The sequence below is a fragment of the Oncorhynchus mykiss genome, chromosome 21, assembly GCF_013265735.2.
Source record: "Oncorhynchus mykiss isolate Arlee chromosome 21, USDA_OmykA_1.1, whole genome shotgun sequence".
Classification (NCBI taxonomy): domain Eukaryota; kingdom Metazoa; phylum Chordata; class Actinopteri; order Salmoniformes; family Salmonidae; genus Oncorhynchus; species Oncorhynchus mykiss.
This window is the reverse complement of record NC_048585.1, coordinates 33,498,333-33,516,508: the sequence shown is the minus strand read 5'-3', so window position 1 is coordinate 33,516,508 and position 18,176 is coordinate 33,498,333. Positions and strand designations below refer to the sequence as shown.

Below are 18,176 nucleotides of genomic sequence, written 5' to 3'. Positions count from 1 at the left end.
GTTGAATATATACAGTTCTAATCTTATTTGATATTATAAATTGTTGGTTTGAGCCCTGAATGCTAATTGGCTGACAGCTGTGTTATATCAGACCGTAAACCACGGGTTTGACAAAACATTTATTTTTACTGCTCTAATTACGCTGGTAACCAGTTTATAATAGCAATAATGCACCTCAGGGGTTTGTAGTATATGGCCAATATACCATGGCAAAGGGCGTTGCGTCGTGCCCAAGAACATCCATAAGCCGTAGGATATTGGCCATATTCCACATACTTAAGTCTTATTGCTTAAGTATACCACGGGTATGACAAAACATGTCTTTTTACTGCTCTAATTACGTTGGTAACCAGTTTATAATAGCAATTAGGCCCAAGAGGGTGTGGTATATATGGCCAATACATCACAGCTAGGGCTGTTCTTATGCAAGACGCAACGCAGAGTCGTATATATTGAAGCATGATATTCAGATTTGATATAATAGTACAATGTGTTTACATCCATGAATATATACAAACAGTTTGGTCATATATAGCATTTATTTACACTTTTCTATTTACAGATCTTTGTTTCAAAATTCATTTGCTCTGTACACATACATTTAAAAAAATAATAATCACAATCCCTCTCCGCTGTATGAGATTCACACTTTCAGATGTCTTAACTCTTCAGAAGTCAGAAGGGAAAGAGGACCAGTCTTAGTTTGGTCAGAAACATTTTAACATCTCTGAAAAGAAACAGAACAAAAGAAAGAGTGAAATTCAACCCTTAAAAAAAAAGCTTTAGTAGGGAGACCAAACATGTTAGGTCATGCCCCATGAGATGCTGACCGCAATGTCCAGTATGTGTGTCCGAGGGCTCCAGCCAGCAGACGGACACCTGGTCACCACAGTAACCATGGTAACCAAGGGCTTGTGACTTTTACAGAAGGTGTGTCTGTAAAGGTTTGTTGGGAGCATCAAACCAAGTTGAAACACATAAGGATACCAGAGAAGGCAGCTGCTAGACTTACCGATGTGATTCTGTGTACTCACTGGTTGCGTCCCAAATGGCACCCTATTCCCTATATAGTGCACTACTTTCGACCAGAGCCCATAAAGTAGTGCACTATATAGGAAATAGGGGGCCATTTTGGATGCAGTCACTGTCATGGCTTAGCAAACACAGAGAGTGAACACATCAACTGAATAAACATCCTCGTTTCATTTGCAGAGCTTAAATTAAGGTAAAATAAATATCTATGATGATCTGCTCTCTCTACATTAGGCACAACTTAACAGGCTCATGTAAACAGTATGTAAAAAAGGGAGGAGAGAGACTGATTTTTAAAGCGGATTGCAAATAATATATTTCGCACAAAAAAAGGGAAGAAAATGTACTTTTATCAAGTGCAGTTTTTTAAATTTCTAATCAATGTGAGAATAGGAAATTGGGCCTGGAACTGACATGGAGCGCAAAAACGTTACCGACATGATCAAAAGAAGCTGAGGAAGTTCAAATACTGAGAGTATTAAGCTGCCCCATCTATACATACACTCCCAACCCCACATATCAACAACACACATCATCGAGGGGCTCATGCAACAATTATTGATATTCAGTGTTCCCTGACAGGATGTTTTTTGATGATACAAGTTGTACATATTATTTCAACATCTAATTTACATCATATATCAATCCTCTACACAAGGGGTATACAACTCTTACCCCACATGGTGCAGAGCCTGCTGGCTTTCTGTTCAACCTGATCATTAATTGCACCCACCTGTTGTCCCAAGTCTAAATCAGTCCCTGATTAGAGGGGAACAATGAAAAACAGGAGTGGAACTGAGTTGAGTTTGAGCAGTCAAATGAAGGCAAACGGAGAGAGTTAATGTATTACACCCTAACGCCCTCAGTCAGTAAGTGTTTATGAATAGACTGAATAACCAACAAAGCTACTGGACTGGATACAATGACCCATGTCAGCAATTTAGTTAATATTTTCCAAAAATCTAACTATAGGCCCTAGTTCTGGGCTATGAGCAGTTACAAATTGTCGTAGTCCAGGAGTTTTGCCTGACCAAGTAGCCTGACCAGAAAAAAACAAAACTCGTGGTCCTATTTCTGTGTTTTGGGGAGTCATTTTTAACCCTTTACACTCGTTGAAATCGGACAATATGGATAGGGCTAAATTGAAATGTTTCTTACAGAAGAAATATGAAAAACATATGCATGACCATGGTAGCAATTGAAAGGGAACAGTTAGGAGTTTATGGGAAAATGATTACACATGATTTTATGTGCGTTCTACATTTACTGTACTTTCACTGCATTTGTTGGTAACAAAATCTGAAAATACTCTGGATATATTCAGTAACATGATAGGAACATTCCTGGAAAATGTGGGGTAGGTGCAACATAAGACAAAACGATTACAAGGGTTTGAGAGCGAGGACTAACTGGTGTCTCCTTGTGGCCACATACCTCTCCAGTGTCCACAGTTCCTAGGTCATTTCAAAGCACTGTCTTCAACTATAAGGTGCCTTTATGAGCTCTCCTAGCTGTGCCGTTGAGGAACTAGCGCAAATACACTTGTAGTTGTTTTGTTTGGAACACAACCCTGCATTCGCATCATCACACAATTACTGTTGTTGTTTACGCAGTCCAAAAACGGTCCATTATAAATCGCAATCTGGGTCAGGTGGGCCTCATTTGAAAGCTTGTTCTACTGCCAAAACTGACTAGCTAAGTTATAAAATGTGATATTACTTGCTTTCACAATGCAATTCAGGAAAACAGATGATAATCTTGGTGCGCAAAGAAAGGAGTCTTGAGTGCATTCAAGTGCGTCTGCCGTGGCAAATTCTCTTCACAATAGACAAACATAGGCTCATTCTGTTCAGAACAACGCAGTGTATGACACCATGCCATCTTGTAACTGTATATCAAACATAGTGATCATAAACGTTGACACTATATATGACATGAGTTTTATGAAATGTGAAGTGCATATTTGAACTCATGGGTGTTTGTCTTGCTTGCATGACAAAACGGTATTTATTATAATCCTCTATGCCTCACCTTTCAAAAAAATGTACAGCAATTTTCAGTTTTACCCGGTAAATTGACTGAAAACACATTCTCATTCACAACAAGGTCACGCGAGGTGCTCAAGTTCAGAACGGCTGTCAGTCAAAAACCCATACAGCGATGTGAAGCGCAGAGCAAGACCTCTGACATGTATAGCACGTTACTGTACAGCCACTGCGTTCCAATTTAGTTGTTTACTAGTGCCCAAATCTGCCATTATCAACCCGTATATGGTTACGAGTGTAAAGGCCTACGGCCTGGAGTTGTTTTTTTTTTTCAGACCATGTGACCTAACTGGGAAATCTCCTGGCCTAAAAGGTGACTGCTCACCACTGCATGGTGCTGTGCCAACGTGTCTAACTGATAGACTGATCGAGTTAGTCAGGCAGAGTCACGCGACACTCGTCCCTCCCTCAGCCAACCGACAAATATCTGACATAATACAATAGAGTTCAGAGAGTGTGGTTAGACCTTAAATTATTAGACCAGCCCTGCGGACCATGTCAGAGTCAGAATGAAACCATCCATAATAATACATACTTTATGATTTCCCTATTAGCTAATTATTGACTTTTATGTGAATGTGTTTCTGTTTTTAACTAAAAAACCCACTTGTCTCTGGGGGATTGACCGCTTGTCTTAAACTGAAAGCATGGAGCGTGGAGATGAGAGAAGAGCTCGATGCCAACTAGGGATGACTAGAATGATGACGTGTGTGTCCTCAGTTCCCTTAGGAATTAAAAGTGACAGATATCAACCTAGTACAGAAGGTCTCGCTCTCTATCCCCCCCCCCCCCCCCCCCCCCCACACACTGGGTTAGTTCAGGACTACAATTAATTCATTAGGTCTCGGGACATGTTGAGGCTGCTGTGGCCAGTCAGGGACAAACAGTACAGTACAGGACAGTCTAGAACAGTCATCCGTGGGTCTGCAGCAAGATCTCCATTATCATACTGACTGGAGGTCTTTCTTTTTTGGTTGGGGTCTACTTCGATGGGACAGGCATTGATGTTGTTGCAGTGTTGCACAAATGTAATTTCATTGTTAAGAACAAAGAGAAGAGGAGTTAAGAAGAACAGTCGGTTGGAAAGGTACACACATACCAAGAAGCACTGGTTGGATGCTTCCCAAATGGCACCCTATTCCCTACATAATGCACTACTTGGGGCTCTGGTCAAAAGTAATGCACTTTGTAGAGAATAGGGTGCCATTTGGGACCTAAATGTGGTTTTTGTTTTAATCTACTATTAGCAATGGTCGTGGACTGCCGAGGGACAAGAAAGTCGAGGAGGGGGTCCATCCGTCCTCCAGGGGGCCTCTGTCAGGGGTTCAGTAGCTAACTGTCAGGGGCCACATGGGCCAGACTCATCTCTTGTAGTGGTTGGGGGCGTCAGCGAAGGCAAACTTCAGCCTGTAGGCCTCGGCCAGGAGCACGCTGACCTCCTCGTTGCCCCAGTGCATGGTGGGTAGGTTCTGCAGCAGGATCATCAGACCCTGTGGGGCAGAGAGAGAGAGAGAGAGAGAGAGAGAGAGAGGGGAACAGATAGAGAGAGAGAGGGGAGTGCAGTGAGACAGAGAATAAGTGATATGGCCACAGAGAGAGAGTGAGACAGAAAGACAGCGAGGACCAATTGAGAGAGAAGGACACATCACTCTGAACATTACAGTGTGTGAATGTGAAGGTGTCGCCAGGGGCAACAGTAGTGAAACCATCAGCTCAGAGGAGCAAGAGGAACACACTTACACTTTTAATCAGCGAGTAATTCTATTTAACAATCTGCTGTATGTCATTTCATTCTGAACACTGTTCTGACCAGCATAATACAATTCTGAACCGGTTTGAACCAGAATAAAAAAGTACTGGTTCATATAGTTCCTTTCTTAACTTGTGAAATCAACAGTTTTTACATTTAGCTCATTAAATTACTCAAAAATGTGTGCAGATAGAGCAGGTTTCTATGAACCAGACAAGCTAGCTGTTTGCATGCTCGATAGACAAGTGTAGGGAGTGAGATGTGACTGAAATGCAGCGGGGTTGGGGGAGCGCAAGAGATAGGGCTGGACATGGAGGCTTGGCTTAAAGCGCTGGGCATCATGATAAGACATGCAATACAATGTGTTTAGTATTTTAGTAGGCCTGAGTAATGACTTCACTGAATCAAATAAGTATATCCTAACAAGGACGAACGTCGGAAAGTTGGCTCAACGCTGAGGCTAGCTCAACTCCTTGGACCAGAGCTAGCTAACAACCTTGTGTGCGCAGCGGCACCAGAATTCAAATCACATCTTACCTTATTGTTGTAAATAAATCCAATGTGAAACGGAATAATTATAGCATTTTTAAATAGCCTAGAAAAGCAGATGGCAGGCAGACACAGGAAAGAGAAGCTTCTAAGTGACAGAGTAAGTTTTTTTGCATAGGCGCCTTGATGGCGTTTTTTTGTGGGACTGAAAAAAATGTTTGAAATTTAAAATAATGTTATTAACCGGTTCCCATGATTTGGATATGAAGCGCAAAAATGCTAATATAAGTACCACCGACTTGCATTGGATCTGTGCCATTAACGCTAAAAAGTTAGCATTTGAAACAATGGCCAGGTAAACAAAACCAAAGCATGGGTTGCTGTCATACCTGCTCCATAGACTGATTACAGTTAGAAAACAACATGTATTTGTAATTTAGGTGAACTATCCCTTTAACAATGGAGGGGTATTCTTTAAAAAATTATCACCCAATAGCAGAACAGTGTCATCTATTGGTCAGAACCTGGTATTATCAGGATATTTTCCTTGCCCAACAAAACGATACCAATAACCGATTTTACATTTTCTAGTACAGTTAAACAGTTAACACACAAACATGGACGCAGCGTCCTAAGGCACTGCATCTCAGTGCAAGATGCGTCACTACAGTCCCTGGTAGGAAATTATTTTATTTAATACAATTAATGCATTACAATGTGTTTAGGATTTTAGTAGGCCTATCAGGACCCTTCTGCAAATAACAAATGTGTTTCTGTTCCAAGGTTTTATTTCTGTATCTGAAAGGGGTCAGATGGTAGGCGTGGTAGGGGCAATCCCGCAGGTTAAGAAGCTGGGCTGGCGTGATTACACGTGGTCTGCAATTGTGAGGCAGGTTGAACGTACTGCCAAATTCTCTAAAACATTGGAGGCAGCTTACGGTAAAGAAATGAACATTTAATTATCTGGCAACAGCTCTGGTGGACATTTCTGCAGTCAGCATGCCAATTGCACGTTCCCTCAACTTGAGACATCTGTGGCTTTGTGTTGTGTGACAAAACCGCACATTTTAGAGTGGCCTTTTATTGTCTCCAGCACAAGGTGCACCTGTGTAATGATCATGCTGTTTAATCAGCTTCTTGGTATGCCACACCTGTCAGGTGGATGGATTATCTTGGAGAAATGCTCACTAACACGGATGTAAACAAATTTATGCACAGAATTTGAGAGAAATAAGCTTTTTGTCCATATTGAACATTTCTTGGATCTTTTATTTCAGCTCATGAAACATGGGACCAACACTTAAAACCTGTTTGGGATAGGAGGCAGCATTTTCACATTTGGATGAAAAGCATGCCCAGAGTAATCTGCCTGCTACTCAGTCCCAGTTGCTAATATATGCATATTATTAGTAGATTTGGATAGAAAACATTCTGAAGTTTCTAAAACTGTTTTAATGATGTCTGGGAGTATAACATAACCGGAGAAAAAGGTTTGTAGTTTTTCAAAGCTTGGCCTATCGAAAACACAGTGTCTATGGGGTCAAATTGCACTTCTTAAGGCTTCCAATAGATGTCAACCGTCTTTAGAAACTTGTAAAGGAGGGGCTCATAAGGACTCTTTGAGTCAGTGGTCTGGCAGAGTGCCACAAACTCGTGACACTCGTTCACGTGAGAGGTAGCTCTTGTTCCATTGCTTTTCTACAGGAATTCTCCGGTTGGAACATTATTGAAGATTTATGTTAAAAACATCATAAAGATTGATTCTATACATCGTTTGACATGTTTCTACGGACTGTAACGGAACTTTTTGACTTTTTCTGGACCTAGTGCTTATGCCTCATGAAGATGGATTACTGGGCTGAACGCGCTAACAACAGGGAGGATTTTGGACATAAATTATGAACTTTATCGAACAAATCAAACATTTATTGTGGAACTCGGATTCCTGGGAGTGCATTCTGATGAAGATCATCAAAGGTAAGTGAATATTTATAATGCTATATCTGACTAATGTTGACTCCAACATGGCGGATATTTCTTTGGCTGTACTCAGATTATTGCATGGTGAAAAGTTTTTTTGAAATCTGACACAGCGGGTGCATTAAGGAGAAGTCTATCTTTAATTCTGTGAATAACACTTGTATCTTTTATCAATGTTTATTATGAGTATTTCTGGAAACTGATGTGGATCTCTGCAAAATCACCGAATGTTTTGGAAGCAAAACAAAATCACTGGATGTTTTGGAAGCAAAACATTACATTGGCGCGATACGCTCAGTAAACTCAGATTTTTGGAAATAAATATTTGAATTTTTTATTTATTTTTAATTCACTTTTATTTAACCAGGTAGGCTAGTTGAGAACAAGTTCTCATTTGCAACTGCGACCTGGCCAAGATAAAGCATATGTAACAGTATAACTTTAAACCGTCCCTCGCCCATACCCGGGCGCGAACCAGGGACCCTCTGCACACATCCACAACAGTCACCCACGAAGCATCGTTACCCATCGCTCCACAAAAGCCGCGGCCCTTGCAGAGCACGGGGAACCACTACATCAAGGTCTCAGAGCAAGTGACGTCACCGATTGAAACGCTATTCAGCGCGCACCACCGCTAACTAGCTAGTCGTTTCACATCCATTACACATAGCAGTGTGAACAGACAAGAACACAGAGTTACACATGGAGTAAACAATAAACAAGTCAATAACATAGTAGGAAATAATCTATATACATTGTGTGCAAAAGGCATGAGGAGGTAGGCAATAAATAGGCCATAGGAGTGAATAATTACAATTTAGCAGATTAAAACTGGAGTGATAAATGATCAGATGAACATGTGCAGGTAGAGATACTGGTGTAGTCAGTTTTACTAGGGTAAGTTTTGCGGCGTGAGTGAAGGAGGCTTTGTAGAGAAATAGAAAGCCGACTCTAGATTTGATTTTGGATTGGAGATGTTTGATATGAGTCTGGAAGGAGAGTTTGCAGTCTAGCCAGACACTTAGGTACTTATAGATGTCCACATATTCTAGGTCGGAACCATCCAGGGTGGTGATGCTGGGCGTGCGGGTGTAGGCAGTGAACGGTTGAAAAGCATGCATTTGGTTTTACTAGCGTTTAAGAGCAGTTGGAGGCAACGGAAGGAGTGTTGTATGGCATTGAAGCTCGTTTGGAGGTTAGATAGCACAGTATCCAAGGAAGGGCCAGAAGTATACAGAATGGTGTTGTCTGCGTAGAGGTGGATCAGAGAATCGCCCGCAGCAAGAGCAACATCATTGATACGGTGCCTTGCGAAAGTATTTGGCCCCCTTGAACTTTGCGACCTTTTGCCACATTTCAGGCTTCAAACATAAAGATATAAAACTGTATTTTTTTGTGAAGAATCAACAACAAGTGGGACACAATCATGAAGTGGAACGACATTTATTGGATATTTCAAACTTTTTTAACAAATCAAAAACTGAAAAATTGGGCGTGCAAAATTATTCAGCCCCTTTACTTTCAGTGCAGCAAACTCTCTCCAGAAGTTCAGTGAGGATCTCTGAATGATCCAATGTTGACCTAAATGACTAATGATGATAAATACAATCCACCTGTGTGTAATCAAGTCTCCGTATAAATGCACCTGCACTGTGATAGTCTCAGAGGTCCGTTAAAAGCGCAGAGAGCATCATGAAGAACAAGGAACACACCAGGCAGGTCCGAGATACTGTTGTGAAGAAGTTTAAAGCCGGATTTGGATACAAAAAGATTTCCCAAGCTTTAAACATCCCAAGGAGCACTGTGCAAGCGATAATATTGAAATGGAAGGAGTATCAGACCACTGCAAATCTACCAAGACCTGGCCGTCCCTCTAAACTTTCAGCTCATACAAGGAGAAGACTGATCAGAGATGCAGCTAAGAGGCCCATGATCACTCTGGATGAACTGCAGAGATCTACAGCTGAGGTGGGAGACTCTGTCCATAGGACAACAATCAGTCGTATATTGCACAAATCTGGCCTTTATGGAAGAGTGGCAAGAAGAAAGCCATTTCTTAAAGATATCCATAAAAAGTGTTGTTTAAAGTTTGCCACAAGCCACCTGGGAGACACACCAAACATGTGGAAGAAGGTGCTCTGGTCAGATGAAACCAAAATTGAACTTTTTGGCAACAATGCAAAACGTTATGTTTGGCGTAAAAGCAACACAGCTCATCACCCTGAACACACCATCCCCACTGTCAAACATGGTGGTGGCAGCATCATGGTTTGGGCCTGCTTTTCTTCAGCAGGGACAGGGAAGATGGTTAAAATTGATGGGAAGATGGATGGAGCCAAATACAGGACCATTCTGGAAGAAAACCTGATGGAGTCTGCAAAAGACCTGAGACTGGGACGGAGATTTCTCTTCCAACAAGACAATGATCCAAAACAGAAAGCAAAATCTACAATGGAATGGTTCAAAAATAAACATATCCAGGTGTTAGAATGGCCAAGTCAAAGTCCAGACCTGAATCCAATCGAGAATCTGTGGAAAGAACTGAAAACTGCTGTTCACAAATGCTCTCCATCCAACCTCACTGAGCTCGAGCTGTTTTGCAAGGAGGAATGGGAAAAAATGTCAGTCTCTCGGTGTGCAAAACTGATAGAGACATACCCCAAGCGACTTACAGCTGTAATCGCAGCAAAAGGTGGCGCTACAAAGTATTAACTTAAGGGGGCTGAATAATTTTGCACGCCCAATTTTTCAGTTTTTGATTTGTTAAAAAAGTTTGAAATATCCAATAAATGTCGTTCCACTTCATGATTGTGTCCCACTTGTTGTTGATTCTTCACAAAAAAATACAGTTTTATATCTTTATGTTTGAAGCTTGAAATGTGGCAAAAGGTCGCAAAGTTCAAGGGGGCCGAATACTTTCGCAAGGCACTGTATATACAGAGAAAAGAGTCGGCCCGAGATTTGAACCCTGTGGCACCCCCATAGAGACTGCCAGAGGACCGGACATCGTGCCCTCCGATTTGACACACTGAACTATGTCTGCAAAGTAGTTGGTGAACCAGGCAAGGCAGTCATTAGAAAAGCCGAGGCTACTGAGTCTGCCGATAAGAATATATGCCCTTTATCGAACAAAACACACATGTATTGTGTAACATGTAGTCCTATGAGTGTCATCTGATGAAGATCATCAAAGGTTAGTGATTAATTTTATCTATATTTCTGCTTTTTGTGACTCCTATCTTTGGCGGAAAAATGGCTGTGTGTGTTTTTGTGACTCTGACCTAACATCATATCATATGTTGTGCTTTTGCTGTAAAGCCTTTTTGAAATCGGACACGATGGGTAGATTAACAAGAAGTGTATCTTTCATTTGGTGTATTGCACTTGTTAATGTGTGAAAGTTACATATTTCAAAAAAATATTTTTGAATTTTGCACGCTGCCTTTTCAGTGGAATGCTAGCGGAGCCCCTAGCCATGAGAAGTTTTTAACATGTTGAGTTCATATTTTTGTTCAGTATATACAGTGGGGCAAAAAAGTATTTAGTCAGCCACCAATTGTGTAAGTTCTCCCACTTAAAAAGATGAGAGAGGCCTGTAATTCATCATAGGTACACTTCAACTATGACAGACAAAATGAGAAAAAAAATCCAGAAAATCACATTGTAGGATTTTTTATGAATTTATTTGCAAATTATGGTGGAAAATAAGTATTTGGTCAATAACAAAAGTTTATCTCAATACTTTGTTATATTCCCCTTGTCTGCAATGACAGAGGTCAAACGTTTTCTGTAAGTCTTCACAAGGTTTTCACACACTGTTGCTGGTATTTTGGCCCATTCCTCCATGCAGATCTCCTCTAAAGCAGTGATGTTTTGGTGCTGTTGCTGGGCAACACGGACTTTCAACTCCCTCCAAAAATTTTCTATGGGGTTGAGATCTGGAGACTGGCTAGGCCACTCCAGGACCTTGAAATGCTTCTTACGAAGCCACTCCTTCGTTGCCCGGGCGGTGTGTTTGGGATCATTGTCATGCTGAAAGATCCAGCCACGTTTCATCTTCAATGCCCTTGCTGATGGAAGGAGGTTTTCACTCAAAATCTCACGATACATGGCCCCATAAATTCTTTCCTTTACACGGATCAGTCGTCCTGGTCCCTTTGCAGAAAAACAGCCCCAAAGCAGGATGTTTCCACCCCCATGCTTCACAGTAGGTATGGTGTTCTTTGGACGCAACTCAGCATTCTTTGTCCTCCAAACATGACAAATTATTACCAAAAAGTTATATTTTGGTTTCACCTGACCATATGACATTCTCCCAATCTTCTTCTGGATCATCCAAATGCTCTCTAGCAAACTTCAGACGGGCCTGGACATGTACTGGCTTAAGCAGGGGGACACGTCTGGCACTGCAGGATTTGAGTCCCTGGCGGCGTAGTGTGTTACTGATGGTAGGCTTTGTTACTTTGGTCCCAGCTCTCTGCAGGTCATTCACTAGGTCCCACCGGTTCTGGGATTTTTGCTCACCGTTCTTGTAATCATTTTGACCCCACGGGGTGAGATCTTGCTTGGAGCCCCAGATCGAGGGAAATTATCAGTGGTCTTGTATGTCTTCCATGTCCTAATAATTGCTCCCACAGTTGATTTCTTCAAACCAAGCTGCTTACCTATTGCAGATTCAGTCTTCCCAGCCAATTTTGTTTCTGGTGTCGTTTCATAGCTCTTTGGTCTTGGCCATAGCGGAGTTTGGAATGTGACTGTTTGAGGTTGTGGACAGGTGTCTTTTATACTGCTACAAGTTCAAACAGGTGCCATTAATACAGGTAACGAGTGGAGGACAGAGGAGCCTCTTAAAGAAGAAGTTACAGGTCTGGCAGTAGCTCAGTGACTTTCAACGTGGCGCCTTTCCAACGAGTCAGTTCGTCAAATTTCTGCCCTGCTAAAGCTGACCCGGTCAACTGTAAGTGGTGTTATTGTGAAGTGGAAACTAGGAGCACCAAAGGCTCAGCCACGAAGTGCTCACAGAATGGGACCGCCAAGTGCTGAAGCGCACATTGTGTAAAAATCGTCTGTCCTCAAGTTGCAACACTCACTCAGTTGCAACACTTCCAAACTGCCTCTGGCAGCAACATCAGCTCAAGAACTGTAAGTCAGCAGTTTAATGAAATGGTTTCCATGGCCGAGTAGCCGCACACAAGCCTAAGACCACCATCTGCAATGCCAAGCATTGGCTAGAGTGGTGTAAAGATCTCCGGCATTGGACTCTGTAAAGTTTGGTCTGGGACTGTTTTTCATGGTTCGGGCTAGGCCACTTTGTTCCAGTGAAGTGAAATCTTAACACTACAGCATATAATGACATTCTAGACAATTCTGTGCTTCCAACTTTGGGGAAGGCCCTTTCCTGTTTAAGCATGTCAATGCCCCCATGCACAAAGCAAGGTTCATACAGAAATGGTGTGTCGAGATTGGAGTGGAAGAACTTGACTGGCCTGCACAAAGCCCTGACCTCAACCCCATCGAACACCTTAGGGATGAATTGGAATGCCGACAGCGAGCCAGGCCTAATGCCCAACCTCACTGAGTATATGGACCAGAGAATATTCAATAGGACAACTCATTGGTATTCAGTGTCCTACCTAATGTGTAGAATAAGCCAGTAGTCAAAACCACCTCCCTGGTGACTGGCTGGTGAGAGTCCTTCATTAATGACTTAAACATTCTAATGACCAGCTGTTGGCTATCATTTATATTCCGCTAATGAGCTTAATAGACCTTAATTCCACACATCTCACAAGCTGCTGCAGAAATCACTTTACTAACACAGGAGGGGCACTTCAGAATGAAGGGGGTACAATGTCTGTGTGTCTAAATCTTTTAAGTCACATTCAAAACAGCATCAAAAGAGGCCCCCCAGAAGACTCAAAAACATCTGAACAATTAACAGCCTCTCTAAAGAAGCAAGGCCAGGGGCAGAAATGCATAATGTTTAGAAAATGACGGGTCCGTTTGTTAAAGCATCCTCTTCAGGAAGTACAAGGCCTTTCAAGCCGACCGCTTACGCAAAGTACAGTTCTATGGAATCAAGCACCTGCACAAAAGGTAAACCAAAGACCCATTGATTAAATTGTACGAAGACGAAAATGCTCTCCTCACACTGAATAGGACATTCCTGGATGGTGCTCAGATTGTATTAAGTTAAATGAAAAGCCTGGTATGTCTCAAAAGGACTCTGCTATCTTTTCTCCCCACAGAGCTAACGAGATATCAAATTGGATAGATGGATAGAGGGTGGACTGTGTGTGTGTGTGCTTAGCGTATGTCTGTGCGTGTGTGTGTGTGTGTGTGTGTGTGTGTGTGTGTGTGTGTGTGTGTGACAGTGCTCCAGGGGATCATAATGGACTAACACATTACGCAAGATTTTATCTTTGGTTTAACCGAGATTAGGCGCAAGGCGCAAGGCACAGTCACAGACGCAAAGCCAAGTCACAGACCCAGAGTAAACGTCACAGGCCCAGTAGAGGTAAAAGTTCACAACCCCGTCTCTCCAAGTTGTCCTTGTGTCCCGGTCTCTCTTCCCCAAATCACCTCCTAAGATAGATTTGGCTGAGGAGCTATCTCCGCTGCTCTCACTGCTTTCTGATTGGCTCTTATGTAAGGCAATAATGACATTTATTTATTTAGCCTCTCTGAAATCACTGAAATGAGGCGGCTATGGTTATTGAGTCCTGTCCGTATCGCAGGCGGCACATAGCGAACAGGAGCCAGAAAGAAGCAGTTTAATTATTTAGCTGCGCTTTTGGCTCACTGTGGTGGGTCCGGGCCGAGCCAGACACGCAGCCACGCACACTGATAAACTGAAGGGCCAAAGACAGGTCTGGCAGCAAGGCAGACCGCCGCACCACAGGCCGCTGGCGTGGGGAGTGATAACTGCTTTTAGGACATTTGTGAGTACGGATGAAAAACTGAGCCCCTCGTCAGCATCAGAGCCGTGTGGCACCCTGGTGCGGTGTTTATTGATCACCGATGGAGAATGCAGGGGCAGTCACTATCAAACTGCAAAGAAGTCTCAACACTTATACTGTATATCACTGATGGAGAATGCAGGGGCAGTCACTATCAAACTGCAAAGAAGTCTCAACATTTATACTGTATATCACTGATAGAGAATGCAGGGGCAGTCACTATCATACTGCAAAGTCTCAACACATATACTGCATATCACTTATGGAGAATGCAGGGGCAGTCACTATCATACTGCAAAGAAGTCTCAACACTTATACTGTACAGTTGATGTCGGAAGTTTACATACACTTAGGTTGGGGTCATTAAAACTGGTTTTTCAATCACTACACACATTTCTTGTTAACAAACTATAGTTTTGGCAAGTCGGTTAAGACATCTACTTAGTGCATGACACAAGTCATTTTTCCAACAACTGTACAGACAATTCCAGTGGGTCAGAAGTTTACATACACTAAGTTGACTGTGCCTTTAAACAGCTTGGAAAATTCCAGAAAATGATGTCATGGCTTTAGAAGCTTCTGATAGGCTAATTGACATCATTTGAGTCAATTGGAGGTGTACCGGTGGATGTATTTCAAGGCCTACCTTCAAACTCAGTGCCTCTTTGCTTGACATTATGGGTAAATCAAAAGAAATCAGCCAAGATATCAGAAAAAAACATTGTAGACCTCCACAAGTCTGGTTCATCCTTGGGAGGAATTTCCAAACGCCTGAAGGTACCACGTTCATCTGCATAAACAATAGCATGCAATTATAAACACCATGGGACCACGCAGCTGTCATACCGCTCAGGAAGGATACGCGTTCTGTCTCCTAGAGATTAACGTACTTTGGTGCGAAAAGTGCAAACAATCCCAGAACAGCAGCAAAGGACCTTGTGAAGATGCTGGAGGAAACAGCATCTTCAGATACAAACGTATCTATATCACCTCCTATTGGGGCAGTAAGCAGACCCTGGGTCTCGACCCCGCCCTGTGCAATTGGGTCCTGGACTTTCTGAAAGGCCGCCCCCAGGTGGTGAGGGTAGAAAACAACATCTCCACCCCGCTGATCCTCAACACTGAGGTCCCACAAGGGTGCATTCTCAGCCCTCTCCTGTACTCCCTGTTCACCCATGACTGCGTGGCCATGCACGCCTCCAACTCAATCATCAAGTTTGCAGATGACACTACAGTGGTAGGCTTACCAACAACGACGAGACGGCCTACAGGGAGGAGGTGAGGGCCCTCAGAGTGTGGTGTCAGGAAAATAACCTCACACTCAACAAAACAAAGGAGATGATCGTGGACTTTAGGAAACAGCAGAGGGAGCACCCCCCTATCCACATCAATGGGACAGTAGTGGAGAAGGAGGAAAGTTAAAGTTCCTCGGCGTACACATCACGGACAAACTGAATTGGTCCACCCACACAGACAGTGTGGTGAAGAAGGCGCAACAGCACCTCTTCAACCTCAGGAGGCTGAAGAAATTTGTCTCGTCACCAAAAACACTCAAACTTTTACAGATGCACAATCGAGAGCATCCTGTCAGGCTGTATCACCGCCATGTACGGCAACTGCTCCGCCTACAACCGTAAGGCTCTCCAGAGGGTAGTGAGGTCTGCACAACGCATCACCGGGGGCAAACTACTTGCACTCCAGGACATCTACAGCACCCGATGTCACAGGTAAGCCAAAAAGATCATCAAGGACAACAATCACACAAGCCACTGCCTGTTCACCCCGCTGTCATCCAGAAGGCGAGGTCAGTAGAGGTGAATCAAAGCTGGGACCGAGAGACTGAAAAACAAGGCCATCAGACTGTTAAACAACCTTCACTAACATTGAGTGGCTGCTGTCAACATACTGACTCAAATCTCTAGCCACTTTAATAATAAAAAATTGGATGTAATAATGTATCACTAGTCACTTTAAACTATTCCACTTTATATAATGTTTACATACCCTACATTACTCATCTCATATGTATATTCTGTACTCTATACCATCTACAGCATCTTGCCTATGCTGTTAGGCTATCGCTCATCCATATATTTATATGTGCATATTCTTATTCATTACTTTACACTTGTGTGTACAAAGGAAGTTGTTGTGAAATTGTTAGATTTCTTGTCAGATACTACTGCACGGTCGGAACTAGAAACACAAGCATTTCGTAACACTCGCATTAACATCTGCTAACCATGTGTATGTGACCAATACAATTTAATTTGATTTATAGCCACAGTAAAACAAGTCCTATATCGACATAACCTGATCAGCAAGGAAGAAGCCACTGCTCCAAAACCACCATTAAAAAGACAGACTACTGTTTGCAACTGCACATGGGGACAAAGATCATACTTTTTGGAGAAATGTCCTCTGGTCTGATGAAACAAAAATAGAACTGTTTGGCCATGATGACCATCGTTATGTTTGGAGGAGAACGGGGCTTGCAAGCCGAAGAACACCATCCCAACCGTGAAGCACGGGGGTGGCAGCATCATGTTGTTGGGGTGCTTTGCTGCAGGAGGGACTGGTGCACTTCACAAAATAGATGGCATTATGAGGCATGAAAAATATGCGGAATATATTGAAGCAACATCTCAAGACATCAGTTAAAGTTAAAGATTGGTCGCAAATGGGTCTTCCAAATGGACAATGACCCCAAGCATACTTCCAAAGTTGTGACAAAATTGCTTAAGAACAACAAAGTCAAGGTATTGGAGTGGCCATCACAAAACCCTGACCTCAATTCCATAGAACATTTGTGGGCAGAACTGAAAAAGCGTGTGCGAGCAAGGAGGCCTGACTCATTTACACCAGCTCTGTCAGGAGAAATGGGCCAAATTCACCCAACTTATTGTGGGAAGCTTGTGGAAGGCTACCCGAAACATTTGACCCAAGTTAAACAATTTAAAGGCAATGCTGACAAATACTAATTGAGTGTATGTAAACTTCTGACCCACTGGGAATGTGATGAAAGAAATTAAAGCTGAAATAAATCTCTCTCTACTATTATTCTGACATTTCACATTCTTAAAATAATGTGGTGATCCTAACTGACCTAAAACTGGGAAGTTTTACTATGATTACATGTCAAGAATTGTGAAATACTGAGTTTAAATGTACTTGGCAAAGGTGTACGTAAACCTCCGTCTTCAACTGTATATCATTTTAAGTGTATACTCTCTCCGGGTGGTATAGAAAAGCCAGTGCTACGATACTTCAATCTGTGTATCATATTGTCGAGCACCGTGCGATATGGTTGTGATGGCAGCAACATATGAGGCAGTCACACTCCCAACCTGTTCTATCACAACTACCAGGCGAGACCTATCTTAATCATGCAGAAGTTTACACCTCCTCATCTCAGTGTAGGATATGGCAGACATATGCCCCCTTTGGAGGGATTGGGTACCCCTAGTAAACTGAAAAAAAAATCTGTCAAAAATTGCTAATATATGCATATAATAATTATTATTGGATAGAAAACACTCTAAAGCTTCTAAAACCGTTGGAATTATGTATGTAAGTATAGCAGAACTCACAGGGCAGGCATTCTTCCAAACTAGTTTTTGTGGTCATGAAAGTTGGAGCAACTTTGACGCCATCGCCCCCATCCTTCCCAACCAGTTATGATTCTGGGGAGACTTTCTATGTCTTCCACTAGATGTCCTCATTCAGTAGAGCTTTAAATCGTTCAAATCCCGCGAGAATTGGCCCTATGGGAGTGAAATTAGTGCGTGCCATGAGAAAATATGTTGTGCGTTGTGGCGCGAATTGGTCCCAGCCATTCCTTTGTTCCAGCACTCAAGAGAAGGACAGACGATGACCGATTGAATTGAAGTTTGTTTTGTGTGTTTAAAACATCATAGAGCT

The 18,176-nt window shown here is 42.5% G+C and overlaps 1 protein-coding gene across 1 annotated transcript in view; it reads right to left on the bottom strand.

Moving 5' to 3' along the window:
• Window positions 1–520: 520 nt before the first annotated feature.
• The window catches only part of LOC110500284 (TBC1 domain family member 22B), a 186,062-nt gene continuing 168,406 nt past the window's right edge, over window positions 521–18,176 (bottom strand). Inside the window, exon 14 of the mRNA XM_021577578.2 lies at window positions 521–4,567. Coding sequence (XP_021433253.1) covers window positions 4,439–4,567 — 129 coding nt within the window. The 3' untranslated portion in view covers window positions 521–4,438. The remainder of the gene's footprint in view (window positions 4,568–18,176) is intronic.